At 42.7% G+C, this 17,053-nt stretch overlaps 1 protein-coding gene across 1 annotated transcript in view; it reads left to right on the top strand.

Annotated features, from left to right (window-relative positions):
* The window catches only part of LOC124775908 (protein Wnt-11b-2-like), a 203,730-nt gene that overhangs the window by 65,563 nt on the left and 121,114 nt on the right, over positions 1-17,053 (top strand). Inside the window, exon 3 of the mRNA XM_047250744.1 lies at positions 7,145-7,379. Coding sequence (XP_047106700.1) covers positions 7,145-7,379 — 235 coding nt within the window. The remainder of the gene's footprint in view (positions 1-7,144; positions 7,380-17,053) is intronic.

The following is a 17,053-nucleotide window of genomic DNA, read 5'->3' as shown; positions in this document are numbered from 1 at the left end:
GAGTCCGCGTGGACCCCAGCCTCTAGCGGCAGTTGCGTCTCCTCCTGAAGAATGGCCGGAGCATTGCCGTCTGGCTTAAGGAAAATTGTCCTCTGTATGCTAGGCATCTTCAAAGCAATGATGTGATGCTGATTGCTGACACCACAGGTGTTAAGCCTCAAACATTACCCATGTTTGGAATTTCATCATTTGGAATTTGTGGAGAGTCAAATTTAGAATACGATTCATTGATGGGTATGCGTTCCACAATTCGTTACGAAATCCAACAATAATGGCTTATCGTGTAGTTTATTACAAGACAGGTTCAAAATTTTGATCTCAAAATTTATTGTAGAATGTACTTGGGTTGAGGATGGAGGAGGGGGAGAATACAGAGATTGACGCACGTAGTAGACAGAGATTGGAATACAATCTACAAATAACTGAGGACTTAAGTCTAAAATGCTACTCTGAGATGTAGAGGTTGACACAGGAGAGTAGTTCATGGTGAGCTGCATCAAACCAGTCACAAGTATGATGACTCAAAAAAAGTTAAATAAGTGTGGCCTTGCGTTTAATATCCCAGTCACAGTGTGGAATGGTGCAATAAGATCCTGTTCTGATGTCAGAAGAGTGTTATACATCATTGTCGTCATAGCATCACGCAGAAAATACCCAAGACGTGTAAGAACTGGTGGCCGGGGTGGGTTGCGCAGAAAGTGTCGCCGTTTCTTTCGCAAAGCTGGTTGCAGGTGAAGCTCCAGAAATGAACAGTAATACGACTTAAGTCCTTCTGACTTTGATTTGATTCCGAAGATGAAGGAACCACTTCGTGGCATTTGAATCAGAACTGTTTCAGAGATTCGACAGGCAGTGGACGGCTCCATTCGCACCGCACCATCAACAGAACAGGCTCTGCCACGCCTTCCACATCGCTGGCAACGGGTTCTACACAACGCTGGTAACTACTTTGAAAGACAGTAACAGGTTCAAACATGTAACTCTTTTATATAGATTGTGAATAAATAGTTGCCACTATTTAAGTTCCAACTCTCGTATAAACACTGTATACATATGGAATTTGTAAATTGTCCCTAAAAGCTCTGCTTCTCCCTGCTGCGGCCTGCAGTTTGGCACAAAAGGTCGGTGAATGCCTTTATTCATCGACGATAGCCTCTGGGATCGGAAGGTTTAACTAAACACCAGCCGTGAAAGACTTTCAGGTATTATATTTCAAAATTGGTTCAATTGGCTCTGAGCACTATGGGACTTAACAAATGGTTCAAATGGCTCTGAGCACTATGGGACTTAACAAATGGTTCAAATGGCTTTGAGCACTAAGGCACTTAACTTTTGAGGTCATCAGTCCCCTAGAATTTAGAACTACTTAAACCTAACTAACCTCAGGACATGACACACATCCATGCCCGAGGCAGGACTCGATCCTGCGACCTAGCGGTGGCGCGGTTCCAGACTGAAGCGCCTAGAACCACTCGGCCACACCGGCCGGCCCCTCAGGTGGGTGTACGAGAAATTGCACGAGGTGCAGGAATATGCCACAGTAGAGTGTGCAAAATCTTGCATCGGCATAGGATTCATCCGTTCCATATCTCACTGCACCAAGAACTGTACGGGAATGACTGTGAATCCCGTATTGCATTCTGTCGTGTTGCACTTCAGCAGTTGCAAGGTAATCCAGTGTTCGTAAGCAATACGTTGTTTACGGACGAGGCTTCATTTACAAATCATGGTAATATGAATCTGCGGAACATGCAACACTAGTCAGCACAAAATCCCCACTGGATTCGCCAAGTTGCTCATCAAGGACAGTGGAGTGTCAATGTTTGGTGCGGTATCATTGCTAACTGTATTGTAGACCCCTATTTTTACCGTGGAACATTGAATGGACAGTGATACGCATCATTTCTTCAACACACACTAGCGCTCCTCATGCAGGATCTAGGATTGGAAACTCGGCTGTCAATGTAGTTCCAACATGATGGATGTCCCGCACACAATGCAAAAGTTGCCAGAGACGTTCTAGATGCGACGTTTCCATATAGGTGGATGGGGCGGGGAGGTACTGTGCGATGGCTTGCACGGTCCCCCGACTTGACGCCATTAGACTTCTTTCTCTGGGGCGCAGTGAGAGGCAGAGAGTATAAAGAACTCTAAACGACAATAGAGGATATGCAACATCGTATTACTGCGGCAATATCTGTAGAAACTACAATCTGTGCAACACTCTCTCGTTACTCGTCTGCAAACGTGTGTTGATGCAAACGGAGGGCATTTGGAATATATGTTGACGTGACACAATTTCATTGGTCGAGATGTGGGTGTATTTTCTGTGCTGGATGTAATGCACAACAATACAGTTTCTGTGAGCGACAGGGCACTAGTAAATCTGTTTAGCAAAGTGAATTCAAGTGTGTTATCTCATATTGTAGCTCTAGTTGTCATTTCGCTAGAATAAACCTACATTTACAATTTGAAAAACGTAACTTTGCGTTGGACGTGTTACTTGTTTATTTTTGTGGATTGTGCATATCTTCCCATTGTGTTAGCCCCTGACACGGGTAGCGTGAGGTGCACGTTTGAGTCTGAGGACGTGGGCTAGCTGCGCGCTTCATTTATTTCAAGCGTCAACTTCGCTCCGCAATTTCTCGGGATGTAATTGACGTATTGCGATGCAACCAACGCCATTACTTTTGTGATTTAAAAATACACAAGTCTGTGTTGAAAATAGTATTTGTTTAAGTTTTAAAATTTCGCATAGTATTTGGTTTCCTAAGCCCCTGCCGTACGTTCATGCTGGTGAAAACCGTTTTTGAATATCTATTGCTCTTCCAGAGATATTTGAGGTGGCAGAGTTAGGTGAGACTCTCTATATAATCTGTGTTGCGTTCACGGTGGATCAAAAAGTTTCCGTTCGAAGGCAGCACAGTCCAGAATTGGTACGTCAATCTGGCAATCATCCCCCGTCGCACCAGGTTGAAGATACCCGTTTGATAAAACACCTTACCATGCTGCAGTAAGAATTCCGTAACTGCCTGCTGAGAATCCTCGTTCGACAGGAATCATCGACCTTTCAAGGCCTTTTATTAAGGGACTGATGGCGTGATAATCGCGTGGGGAGAGATCAGGACTATAGGGCGTGTGCTGTACTGTCTTCCACTTGCGTTGGCTCAACTTCTGCGTCACGACATTTGCGATATGAGGAGTGCGTTATCATGAAGCAGCAGCACCCCTTGTCGCAGTTTTCTCGGACGTCTCGCCTTAATTGCGTGCCGTGTGTTCTTCAGTTTTGTGCAGTATCGTTCCCTAATTATGTGGACGTCAGGTTCCTTGAACTCAACAAGCAATCCCAGATCGACTGGTGTCTTGTGTCGAATCGCGACCAGCACGACACGTGACGCACCATTCCACAACGATGGTTTTCGACGGACATGCGGCCCCATTAACATTCTTCATTCTCCGACGGATGTCTAATGATATTTGTCCTTCGGCAGCCAAGGAAAGGATAACAGCACATTGGTCCTGTTTGGATGCATTTAGTAGCAACGTCGCTATAGTTCACGTTTCCGCATTTACAGCACACACGTCGGAAAGACATGAATGTCACACAAGTGTATCGGCTACAGGCCGGTGCTTATATGCCCTCATCGGAGTCGCACTAAGTTGTTTATACGTTGCAGCAACGCTCTCAGACGCAAACTTTTTGATTGTCCCCTTATGGTAGTCAATGAAAACCCAGTAATTCAATTTTGCTAAATTTTACAATGATACAGACAAACTGCCTACATATGTAACTGTGTAATAGACGCCCAGTTACTGAAATATTAGAGAAATCTATGCACTTTCAAATCTATCTTTGATAATGGCGTTACATCTGTATCTACACCTATATTCTGCAAATCACTGTGGGGTTATCTCCTATTGTACCACGTATTATCGTTTTTTCGTGTATGGCGACGGAAAAGATGATAATGCTCTGTGGGCGCTGAAATTAATCTTGTCTCTGCGATCCCTACAGGAATACTCGTAGGCGTCTGTAGTATGTTCCTAGTTTACTCACTGTTGTTTGAAGCTTTTTAACTAGGCGTACACGGGAAAGTTGGTATCTGTCTTCAGGTATCTACCATTTCAGGTTTTTCAACATCTTATGCTCTCCCGTTGGTCAAACAAACCTGTGACCATTCACGCTGGCGTTATTTGTATACGTTCAGCATCCCGTGTTCTATTTGGTATGGGCCTCTCAAGCCTGAGCAGTATTCTAGAATGACGGCCATGAGTGTATAGCAAGCATTCTCCTTTCTATTATGCTTACCTTTTCCCGTCCTGTCAACGAATCGAAGTTTATCACCTGCTTTACCTACGGTTGAACCTATGTGATCGTACAGTTCCATATCGTTGGAAATTGTTACACTCAGATATTTGTGAGAGTTGACTGATGCCAGTTCTGATTCATTAACATTTTTGCTATCGAATACTAATTTTTGACGTTTTGTGAAATATGCAATATTACATTGTTAAACATTTATAGAAGTTGTCAGTCGTTGTAGTACTTTGAAATTCTATCAATATCTGACCGAATATCTGTGCATTTTTTCTCTCTAAGTGCTTTATTATAAGTACTGATTCATCTACAAAAAGCCTAAGGTTAGTATTAATAGTGTTTGCCAGGTTACTGCGAGGGCCTATCACCCCAAAGGTAATGCCTCCGAATTTTTTATTCTGTTCTCAGTATCGGTTGAGATATCACATGTCATGTATATTACTCAGTCGTCTTTCCTGCTTCGCTGACTCAAATTAAAACTCTCTGCAGCTATAGGGGTCCGAAAAGTCGCGTGTAACGTGGAGGAGTGAAACGTAACTATGTCGATGTTTGAAAATAGCATGCTGTAATCGAATTTCTAACCGTGCCTCCAGCGGAAATCATCGGTCAACAATTTCTTTAGAGTTTTGAACGTTTGGGTAATGGGATCCTAAACAGCACTGTCACAGGCGATGAAAGCTGGTTTCACTATTTTGACCCCGAAAACAAGAATGGAGCTCCGCCACAAAGGATCACTGACGCCAAAAAGTTCAAGTTCATACTGTCAGCAGGGAACTCACGTTCACAGCGTTCTGGGATTTTCAAGATGTGGTGCATTTGGAATTCATGCCTAAAGGCACCGATATAAACTCTGAAAGGTATTGCGAGACTCTCACAAAATTAAAAGCACGAATTCAAAACGTTTGGTCACACATGCAGCACCCTCTCGTCCAGCATGGCAGTGGCAAACCACACACGAGCGCTGTGACATCTCGAACAAACCGACGCCTTGGCTACAGTGTGATCGATCATCCTCCGTACAGTCCCGACTTGACTCCACCCGATTTTCACCTATTTCCAAAACTTGAATAATACCTTCGAGAACTTCACTTTGACAGTGATGAAACAGTGAAAACAGAGGTGAGGCTGTGTCGCCGTCAACGAACATATTCCGTGTACTCCTGTGGCGTAGTGAAACGGGGCAAAACATTAAGGTCACTTTTTCTTACACGTTGCGAGAAACGGCGACGGTAACTAGTGTGATCTGTATTAGGCGTGTGCAGCAACGGCGACGAACCGAAATGCTGTTAACGATTGGTTTAAATGCTTGATAGGCATAAATGTAACTGTTGATGATATTCAGAGTTCTGGTTGACTGTCAGCAAGCGTAATGGCAGACAAGTGTGGCAAAAACTGGTACAACATTGGCCACTGTGAGAAATGAGGATTCTATTACCTTACTGAATTTTATTGGCATTTAACGAAACTACCAAGCAACCAGAGCCATATTACATTAGTGGTGTATCTGATGATTACAATAAATTTACGTTAGAATGTAGTGCGTGACAATTATATGTGTTGCAAGAGGGCTGCATACTCCGCAACACTTTCTCTCTGACGACCTCTGACAGGATTTCATATGCGATTCATAACAACAGACCTCTTTCAGTGCAGGTTACAATGTCTTGGAAAGTCAATGACATTTTCTAAATTTTTGTATTTTATGGTGTGGGTATAGTTCTGATTGTAGAAAATTGGTTTCTGCATATTCTTAGCCTTTGGCAAAGTTAGTTTGTGATCACTATACCACTGAACCGAAAAGAATACATGATCTAAATGACCTTCTGACGTTGAGACCCACGATCGAGGCCCATCTGTGGTGGTGGTTGAAAAATTTCTGCCATGTTAGATATCCTATACCGCATGTCCAAACTGTATTCCCAGGATTAGCAAGAGGAGTATTTACACCATCACTCGTAGAGAAATGGTTAACCGGAAGATCTTTAACTGATTTGATTAACGACCGAAGGGCAATATAATGGAAACCGCACAGTCATTGAAATAAATGTTTTTCAATTTAGAGTAAATGCATGCTTCAAATTGGTTTTACAATTGCAGCAACAGTGTGTATAAGGCAATTTACAAAAATCTAAGAACTAAAGAGTCGGAAATAGGCCTTAAATTTGTCGCTGTCTTGTCGAAAGTATACATAATGAAAACCATGGCGGTAGTATAGTACGCAAGGTTCCGACTGGTTGCAGTTTTATAAGCCTTATAATCATGCTTAAGCGTTGTGTTGTTTAATAACAACAATTAGGTCACAAAAAATAATTTTACAAACAACAGCACTGGCAGACTTGCACCATGGGAGAAGTGCGAAGAACGGCTGATGGCAACACCAGGAAACGTGGAAAACATGGAACTCCTAAACCCACACCGCTCAACCACTGCATTGCTGAATAGGATACCTATACAGGTTAAATTTTAATTTATGAATAATGTATTATTTCTTGCATGTCATATAATGCTCAGCGGACTCTCACCCCCCACCCCCCGCCCGATAAGCGTCGCATTTTAATGCTAGCATAACCTGTTATCATATCCAAAAGTGACTGGGGGCATAATTAATAATTAGCAATTTAATTGATGTGAGGTCCCGACAGTGCTCGTATTTAACCTTCACATGACACTATCCCATTCGCCTTGTGCCACTGCATCCGATAGCTCATTGTATTCTTATCCTCACTGACATATCCTCCTCAGTGGCGCTGCGAGCGCCTAGGCAGATCTGTTGCGCAGTGTAGCCTACTCGCCGGCAGTAAGCGCTTGGCGGTCGGCGTGTTGCAGGTACGCGGGAGCAGGCGTACGTATACGCGCTGTCGTCGGCGGCAGTGGCGCACGCGGTGGCTCGCGCATGCGCGGCGGGCACCCTGCGCCAGTGCGGCTGCGCGCTGCCGCCTCGAGACCCGCCCAACGGCAACTTCAAGTGGGGCGGCTGCGGCGACAACCTCAAGTGGGGGCTCAGCTTCGCCCGCCGCTTCACCGACCCGCCGGAGAGGCGCAGCGCCAAGGAGAAACCAAAGTAAGCACATCCTCCTCGTTCCCATCTTAATACATTTTTAAAAATCCAAATACGTTGATAATCAATATGTATTATAAAATTAAGTGTACATTGTGTGTGCCAGTAAAACTCAGAAACGAGTCCCGGTACGATCAAGGGAGTTATATACTGTGGTAACCCGTATCCCCCATCCACGAGGAAGGTTGTTTTTACCTGAAGCGCGTGCATTTGAAGATATAAGGGCTAGGAAGTTTCGTCCTTAAGAAGTTTATAGAATATTCCAGGGTATTCGAGAACATTCGAGAGTATTCCACAACATTCCAGAATGTTCTGTGATGTTACAAAATGATCCAGGATATTCTGGAATGTTTGGGGATAGTCTGGAACATTCGGAAAGATTCCAGAATGTTCGGGAACATCCCAGAACATCTCAGATCATTGTGGAACATTTCAGAACTCTCCCTAATGTTGTGGAATGTTCTGGAACATTGTAGACCATTCGAAGCCTTTTTCGTATGTTCTGGAATTCGCCACTGGTGGGGCTATCCATTGGTATATATCTGTCGTGGGTTCGGACGTCAGTTTCTTATCAGTGACCGAAAGAGAAACCGCAAAGTAGTGCAGTGAGTGAATAAAAACAGTGATGTGAAAGTGTGAAAGTGATACAGTGACTGAATATAAATGAAAAATAAAGTGTGTAAAATGTCATTAGCGTATTTGCTAGTAAAAATTTGATTTGATTTATGTTTTAAACAACGCTCAAACGTAAAAAAGGAGATCTTACCAGTTCTGAAGCAAAGTGGCGAAAGCAAGAAGAACAGCGAAGAAACGAAACAGACGAAGAGCGCGAAGCACATCTAAGTTCCCAACCAACGAGAATGAGCACTGTGAGAAGCAGAGAAACCCAAGAACAACGAAATAAATGGACTGAAGGCTCAAGAACCGCGACACAATCTTACAATAAAAGACTGCGAACTCAAACTAGCCATCAAAATATCACTGCACGAGAAGCGCGGACGAGGACAAGTAAACAGTACAACATAACAAATGAAGCATTCCACTACGACCCAACGAAAGATATAATAAACATAAACACATCGTAATCGGAAAAATTGATAACATCTGCCAATTTTGCAACGCAAAGAAAATCAGTAGAGAAGTGCCAGGAGTTTGTTGCATGAATGGAAAAATTCGATTACCACCACTGAAAGCACCTCCGCAGGAATTTTTACATTACATGACCGGGAAAACTCCAGAACCAAAACACTTTCTTCAAAATATAAAAGCGTACAACGCCTGCTTCCAAATGACTTCTTTCGCCATCACTACGAACAACACTAACGGAGACGGAATCGATTATGTTTTTTCCATCCAAGAACAAATCTATCACAACATGGGATCATTACTACCACTACTCAATGAAGACCATAAATTTCTGCAAATATATTTCATCGTAAATGAAGGAACATAAATTGAACAACGATGCACAAATATCAATGGACTGAGTTGAGTAGTAGCCTAAAATGTACAGAGGATCTTAGACAAATACAGTCAACTGATTCACATATTCAGAACAGCACTAGGCCGAATGACTAACTGACTATAAATTTATAATTCAAGCTGACAAAAGACCACCTAGAGAAAACGAAAGTCGATGCAGTGTTCCTCAGACAGACGCAATCGCCATCGTAATTGCGGGCGATGAAAACACAAGCCGTGACATAATTGTACAATGAAGAAGAACAGGACTACAATGCATCGCAGAGTCACACCGTTCATATGACGCCCTCCAATATCCATTAATATTTCTGCACGGAGAGGACGAATAGCATTTTAACGTGAAAGAAATCCAACCTGAAACAGGCGCAGAAACAAACAAAAAAGTCACTTCCAAGGAGATCTATGCTTAGCGCTTAGCTATCACAGGCGATACAATCACTCACATTCTCAACACCCGCCGTTTGTACCAACAATTTCTGGCACATATTATGCAAAAATAGGTGCGCAACGGATGCTTTACATAAGACTGAATCAGAAGAAACTACGCACGGAAGAATACATCCACCTTCGAGACGCAATCATAAATGACGGAAAGATTGACGACACTGGGACAATGGTAATCTTACCCTCATCATACATAGAAAGTCCGAGACACATGCACGAATATACTCTAGATGCCATGACCTACCTAAGAAAATACGGACGACCTGACCTATTCATACGCAAATCGTCGTGGCCAGAAATCAAAGAACAACTAAGATACGGACAAGCCCCCATGCATCGACACGACTAATAGCCCGAGTTTTCCGACAAAAACAAATAAGATTTACTGAAGTCATCACAAAATACCACACCTCTGGAACCGTTGGATGCTGGCTGTACACAATCGAATGGCAAAAACGATAAAAAATTATACGTTGTCGTGTTGGAATTCAGATCTGGAAGCTGGAGAGATCTGTAGAGATTGAATAAGAGTCCCTATCCGTTCTATCCATCAACCTGTCGTCTTATAAAGTTGTGTGCCTAGCGCAGAAGACAGCTCGTTGGTCGCGGGATCTTCTTTGGCGGAGGCTGCCATGCTGTCGTCTCGAATGTGAACCTGTGTTTGTGCCTTTTTTATGGGATCTATTTGCTCAGGTTAGTGTCTGTATCTACAGACAATGATGGTAGGAGACACCTCTCATTAATGTATCCTGTTAGTTTACGTTTTAAAATATCAGTTTTCACACTGTCTTCTACAACACTCGACGTAGCTTTCTTAATAATACGGTAACTTTTCTGACAAATTCCAATACAGAGTACGACATGTCTGTCCGAAACAGAGATACACGTCCGGTTCTGAAGAACACACGAAACAGAGTGACTAGCGCAACCGAAGTACGAGTACTTCGTCTCCCAGGCGCGCCAAACCGACCCGAAGGTGTCCGAAGCACTTCGGTTGTAACATCATTATTCTTATGTTTCTCAAAACTAGTGAGATTTAATAAAAAAACGGTAGACTCGTAGGGTAACCATGAGAAATTGTCATACTGAAAACTGTGTTAAATACAATGAAAAGTAACGCTCGAATGTGCCGACGAATCAGAAGCAAGTTCAGTACAATTGGCGGAATCTCCCACGGGACTGGTACATACGGTACTATCTGCCGCTTGTACCTCACTCCACTTTTGTACCATATACTACTTTACTACTTCAAGTTGCATCAAGGCGAGCTTCTAACAAGATAAAATACTGGCGGCCACAGCCTGGAATACCACAGCGAACACAGCCTCACTCACACAATCTCATATGGCCACACGATAGAATTCATCCCCCGTAATTCTACAAAATCATCCAAGCTGAATTTCCCAATCCACAAGAAGATCCGGAACTGTACGACTTAGTAATGAAAAACATGAATCACGGATCATGTGGGCCATTAAACCCCAGTTCGCCATGTATGAGTGATGGAACATATACAAATAACCTACCCAAACCTTGCTTGGACGACACACAAACCGGAGTTGATGCAATCCCAAATACAGAAGAGGATCGCCGAAAAACGGTGTAGCAAAAATATGAACACGAGGCAGCGACGAGCTGGAAATAGATTATGAATGGGTAATACCATATAACATACTACTTTCCAAAATGTTCCAAGAACACATAAACGCTGAATAGTGCAATTCAGTTAAATTCATCAAATATGTCTGTAAGTATGTGACCAAAAGAAGTGAGATGGCAGTATTACAAGTAGCCAAAGATAGCGAACAACAAAACAGAAACGACGAAATCCTCGAGTACCAAATGGGAAGATACATAAACAGGAACAAAGCAGCGAGGCGTATTTTCGTTTTGCCCATACACGAACGCGAACCAACTGAGCAACATCTGTCCGTACACCGGGAGAATGAACATAGAGTTTATTTCACAAAAGACACCGTCAGAAAAAGTGTAAGCAAACCACCTCAGAACACAACATTAACAGCTTTTTACCAACTGTGCCAAATGGATCCATTCGCGAAAACATTACTATATGTTGACTTTCCTACCTGCTATACGTGGAACACAACAAGAAAAATCTTCCAACGACGAAAACAAGGAATTCCATTAGAAGATCATGTAGGAATCAAGAAAACTGACGCACTAGACCGAGTATACACCGTACATTCGAACAACGCCGAATGTTTCTATCTCAGGATGTTGCTAAACGAAATACGGGGAGCAACAAGTTCCACAGATCTGAAGACTGTTGACAGTCACCTATGCCAGACGTACAGAGAAGCATGCCAATGCTTAGAACTACTGGAAAACAACGACCACTGGGAATTAACACTACAAGAATCCTCACTCACAGCCTTAGCTGCACAAATCGCCATAATTCTAACAACATGTAACCTATCGAATCCAAAACAGCCATCGGTCTTATTCAAAGAGAGTACGAGTGATGACTGAACTGACCATCGAATTCAACGACGACATCAATGAAACACTCATTCGCCTAAAAGATAAATGTATAGCAATAAACATCCAGATCTTCGTACAACTTGGGATGCAAGCACCGTGAGACGATGCTATTAGTGTGCTAAACTTCGAAATTACAAAGGAAATAAGCTACAACATCAACTAACTACTTCAATACATTTCTCACATCAAACTACTCCTCGATGGCGATCAAAAGGAAATATACAACGTTATCATGGATCGGATCGGCAACAACACTGGCGGAACTAATTACTTCGGCGCACTAGGCTGCGCTGGCAAAACGTTTCTAATAAATCTATTACTGGCTGAAATGCGTTTTAAACAACACATCGCACTTGCACTGGCATCATCGGCATTGCAGCCACACTTATGGAAGGATGACGAACTACCCATTCCGCCCTACAACTACAATTGAATAAAGCCGAAGAATAATTCCCGGTATGTAAAATCTCAAGACTATCTGGACTGGGTGAACTTGTAAAACGAGTTAAAATTATCTTCTGGGACGAATGCACAGTGGCAGGTAAAAAAATCACTCGAAGCCATGGACAGAACATTGCAAGACTTGCGAGGAAACTCTGAAGTGATGGGAGGAGCTCTTGTCGTACTCTCAGGAGATTTTTGAGGAACACTTCCGGTTATCCCCAAGTCAACACCAGCAGACAAGATCAAAGCACGCTTATAAAAATCACACCTCTGTCCACATACACAAATACTGCGACTAACAAAAAATGTGAGTGCTGAACTATCGAAAGACGAAACAACAGCACATTTTGCTCAACAGCTTTAACAAAAAAGGAGAGGCACACACGAGAATCCTACTGACCAGAAGACCGGCCTCATTAAACTCGACAGTGATTTCTGCAACATAGCCACTGCTGAAAACGAACTCATTCATCAAATTTATCCAAACATTACCCACAACTACACTAATTCCGACTAGCTATTTGAAGGGGCATTTGGCAACTAAAAATAGTATTGTCGACGATATCAAATTTATATTCAAAAGAAAATTCCCGGTGACACGATGGTAAACGTTGAAGAAAGTGTGAATTTCCCCACAAAATTTCTAAGCTCTTTGCATGAACCAGGGATGCCATAACACTGCCTTCGGCTTCAAATTGGATCTCCGGTCATATTATCAGCAATGACAGCTCACCAAAACTGTGTAATGGAACAAGTTGCTGACAAGAATCACAAGAATTTTGAGAATGTATTAGCTGACGATCAGTTTGGCTTTAGGAAAGGTAGCAGAGAGGCAGTTCCCACATTGTGGTTGATAATGGAAGCAAGACGGAAGGAAAATCGAGACACGTTCTTATGATTTGTCGACCTGGATAAGGCGTTCGATAATGCAAAATTGTCCAAGATGGTCGTAATTCTGAGAAAAGTAGGGGTACGTTATAGGGAAAGAATGATTATACGCAAAAAGTACAAGAAAGAGAGGAAACTTTAAGACTAAAACACCAAGAACAAAGTGCTAGGATTAAAACGGGTATAAGACAGAAATGTAGTCTTTCTCCCCTACTGTTCAACCTGCACGTCGAAGAAGCAATGGCGGAAATAAAATATAGCTTGAAGAATGCGATTAAAATTTAAGATGAAAAGATATCAGTGAAAAAATTCGCTGATGACATTGCATCGTCAGTGGAAAAGAAGAATACAGGATGCGTTGAATGGAGTGAGCAGACTAACGAGTACAGAATATAGATTGAGAGTAAATAAATCGAAAAAATACGAAAGTAATGAGAAGTAGCTGAAATAAGTACAGCGAGAAACTTAACATCAGAATTGGAGCTACGAAGTTGACAAAATTAAGGCATTCGGCTACCTTGGCAGCAAAATAATGCATAATGGATGGAGCAAGGAGGTCATAAAAAGTACACTAGCACTGGCAAAGAGGGCATTCCTGGCCATGAGAGGCCTACTACTATCAATTTGAGAAAGCAAAGCACTTTATGGTTGTGAAATATGGAATGTGGGAAAATCGGAACAGAAGAAAACTGAAGAATTTGAGATGTGGTGCTTCAGAAAAATGTTGAAAATTAAGTGGAGTGATACGTTGAGAAATGAGGAGGTTCTCCATTGAATCGGCGAGGAAAGAATATACACTGTTGAAGCAAAACATTATGACCACATACTTATTAGCTTGTTCGTCCGTCTTTGGAACAGAATACATCACTAATTCTGCATATCAGAGGTCAGGCAGTTGGTTGGTAGGTTTGTGGAAGTATATGGCATTAGATGTCTACCCGTAGGTTGTGTAATTTGCGTAAATAACGGTCCGCTGATTTGCTTGCTCGGTGATGGCGTCAGAAGGAAGAAAGGAAGGACGATTGTGTTTAACGTCCCGTCGACATCGATGTAGTTAGAGACAGAGCTGCTGACACTGCTATCATCAATGAAAGTGAAGAATAGTCCGCAGCTCGTGGTCGTGCGGTAGCGTTCTCGCTTCCCACGCCCGGGTTCCCGGGTTCGATTCCCGGCGGGGTCAGGGATTTTCTCTGCCTCGTGATGACTGGGTGTTCTGTGCTGTCCTTAGGTTAGTTAGGTTTAACTAGTTCTAAGTTCTAGGGGACTGATGACCATAGATGTTAAGTCCCATAGTGCTCAGAGCCATTTTTTGAAAGTGAAGAATAACAGGATGTGTTGAATGGAGTCATGGACGGGGAAGGAAATCGGCCGTGCCCTTTCAAAGCAACCATCCAGCATCTGCCAAGAGCGATTTAGGGAAATCGTGGAAAACTTAAATCTGGATAAATGGACATGGGTTTGAACCGTCATCCTCCCGAATGTGAGCCCAGTGGGTTAACAACAGTGTCATTTCGCTCGGTAATGGCGCCTTGCAGCGACACAGATGGATTCCACAGGATTTACATCAGGCGAATTTGGTCGCCGAGGCATCAACGTGGGTTCACTATAATGCTCCTCAAACCACTGCAGCAGGGTCTGGCTCCGACACATGGACGATTTTACTGCTGAAAGATGTTACCGCCGTCTGGGAGGACATTTAGCATGAAGGGATGCAGATGGTTCGCAACTGGCAGAGTGTCTTCGATTACTACCACAGGTCCCATGCAAGCGCAGGAGAAGGTCTCCCGCAGCATAATATGGCTCCCATCAGCTTGCGTCCATGGCACGCTGCACGTTTCGAGCGGCCGTTCACCTCGACGGTGGCGTTCGTGGAGACGGTCGTCAACTTAATATAGGAAAAATGTGATTCATCCGGAAATCAGACACGTGCCCACTGCAATCGTAATCGACGATGTCGTTGCATCAACATGTGAACACATAGGATTAGTCCGCTGTGGAGCTCCATGTTTACGATGAGCGGTGTGTTCTGAAATACTTGTGCGTGCACCAGCGTTGTGGTCTTTCGGTAGAGATATGACAGATCATTATCTACCCGACTTTACAGAGCCGACGACGCAAGGAATACGAAAGTTATTTGTTTCCGAAATATGTTTAAGGGGCTTTATGCCTATTTTAGAGTAGTGCTATCTCAAACTGGGAGGGCAAAATAAAACTGGCCCGCAAAATGTGTCATGCTCCTTACGATAGGTTACATCATCCACCGTGGCTGTAAGTTATAAGTTGGGTTGCCTATCTTAAGGTGCAACAGCCATTATTTTACCCTCCCTGCGTAAGATTACGGCACACTTTTTTTCGAAAATCCTGTTTACCATTGTCCATCTGTGGTAAAATGACGATTGTTTAAGCGAGTTTTATCATCCTGCTGTGACCGAGGTAAATGTGCCCTTGTTGACGCTAGGATTGATAGCTTTATGTTCTGTACAGTGATCCATAAGACTCGGACGCAAGCGAAGGGCGAAAAACTTCGTCTCCTGGATGTTTTGTGGGATGGGATGTATAAGGTACGGCCAATTTAGAAGAACATTTCCAGCCTTGCGGCGTATTTTCAGTGGGTGAATATGTTTTCCGACAGATGGCATTGTGGTATTCCCAACTGCACAAAGTAAGTTAAAAGATTCTCATCAGTTTTATCGTTTCTGAAGAGTTGTTTCCGCAGTTCGTTGATGACGGAGTGCTCCCAATCAGCACAAAGAGTGTTTATCCAATTTATTTGCACAAAAGGGGAGCATGTTTCACAAATTTCTCTCTGGATGAAGGAGGTGTGCAGACAACAATGTCTCCCACGGTGCAAAATGTTCAGTTGGTGTCGGCGTTATGAGGTGGGATATGTAAATATCTAGGACACGCCAGGCGCTGGGTAGACGCACATTGTCACCACCAGTTCCAGGATTACGACTGTGGAGGGGCTTGTAATGGGACACCTTTTTTATAGAAGAAGTCGATAGCAAGTAACTTGTACATTACCTCAGCTGTTTCACTAAAACAATTTCATATGATTTTGTATATGATGCATTATATTTCAGACTAAAATGTATAAAAAGAAATTAATTTGTTAAACTCTGTATGTACGGTTAAAATTACTCTTTTTCTAGAAATATTTGAATTACGAAATATGTGGCATACTTTAATAAGCCGGCCGAAGTGGCCGCGCGGTTCTGGCGCTGCAGTCTGGAACCGCGAGACCGCTACGGTCGCAGGTTCGAATCCTGCCTCGGGCATGGATGTGTGTGATGTCCTTAGGTTAGTTAGGTTTAACTAGTTCTAAGTTCTAGGGGACTAATGACCTCAGCAGTTGAGTCCCATAGTGCTCAGAGCCATTTTTGAACCATACTTTAAATTCATATTATTAACTGCACAATCAAACGCCAATTATTAAATTTATTTCTGGATTCATTTACAAAATAATGTTGTATCTTGGTGATGGTTCTTCTTTTATCAAGAAAGTTTGTAAACTCTTTTGCTTTGTAAACGCTTTGGAATATTGTGAGTACCGAAAAATGTAGGGACTAGTGGGCATGCATCTGATGGAAGCAGATGTTATTCTAATCTTGTCAATAACAATGTGAATTTGAGTTCTGAAGTGCAAATTGTAAAGTCGGTGTGATATAGAAGAATGGGATAAAATAAAAGGAAGTCATAGCAACAGAAAGAATTTCATAACTTATTCAGATCAACAATTATTCAGATCAAGTCAAAATTTCAGACTCAAGGATGTTCCCTTCGACGCGAGATCTGCAGCCAACCACAAGAAGAGAAAATGAAGATAAGTAAAAAGTTTTTATTTTGTATAACTTACGCCACTCGAAGCTTTCAAAACTTTTAGAGACAGAGAAATATAATGTTGACGTGTGGGAGGG

Source organism: Schistocerca piceifrons, chromosome 2 (genome assembly GCF_021461385.2).
Source record: "Schistocerca piceifrons isolate TAMUIC-IGC-003096 chromosome 2, iqSchPice1.1, whole genome shotgun sequence".
Lineage (NCBI taxonomy): Eukaryota > Metazoa > Arthropoda > Insecta > Orthoptera > Acrididae > Schistocerca > Schistocerca piceifrons.
This window is presented reverse-complemented; position numbering and strand designations above follow the sequence as displayed.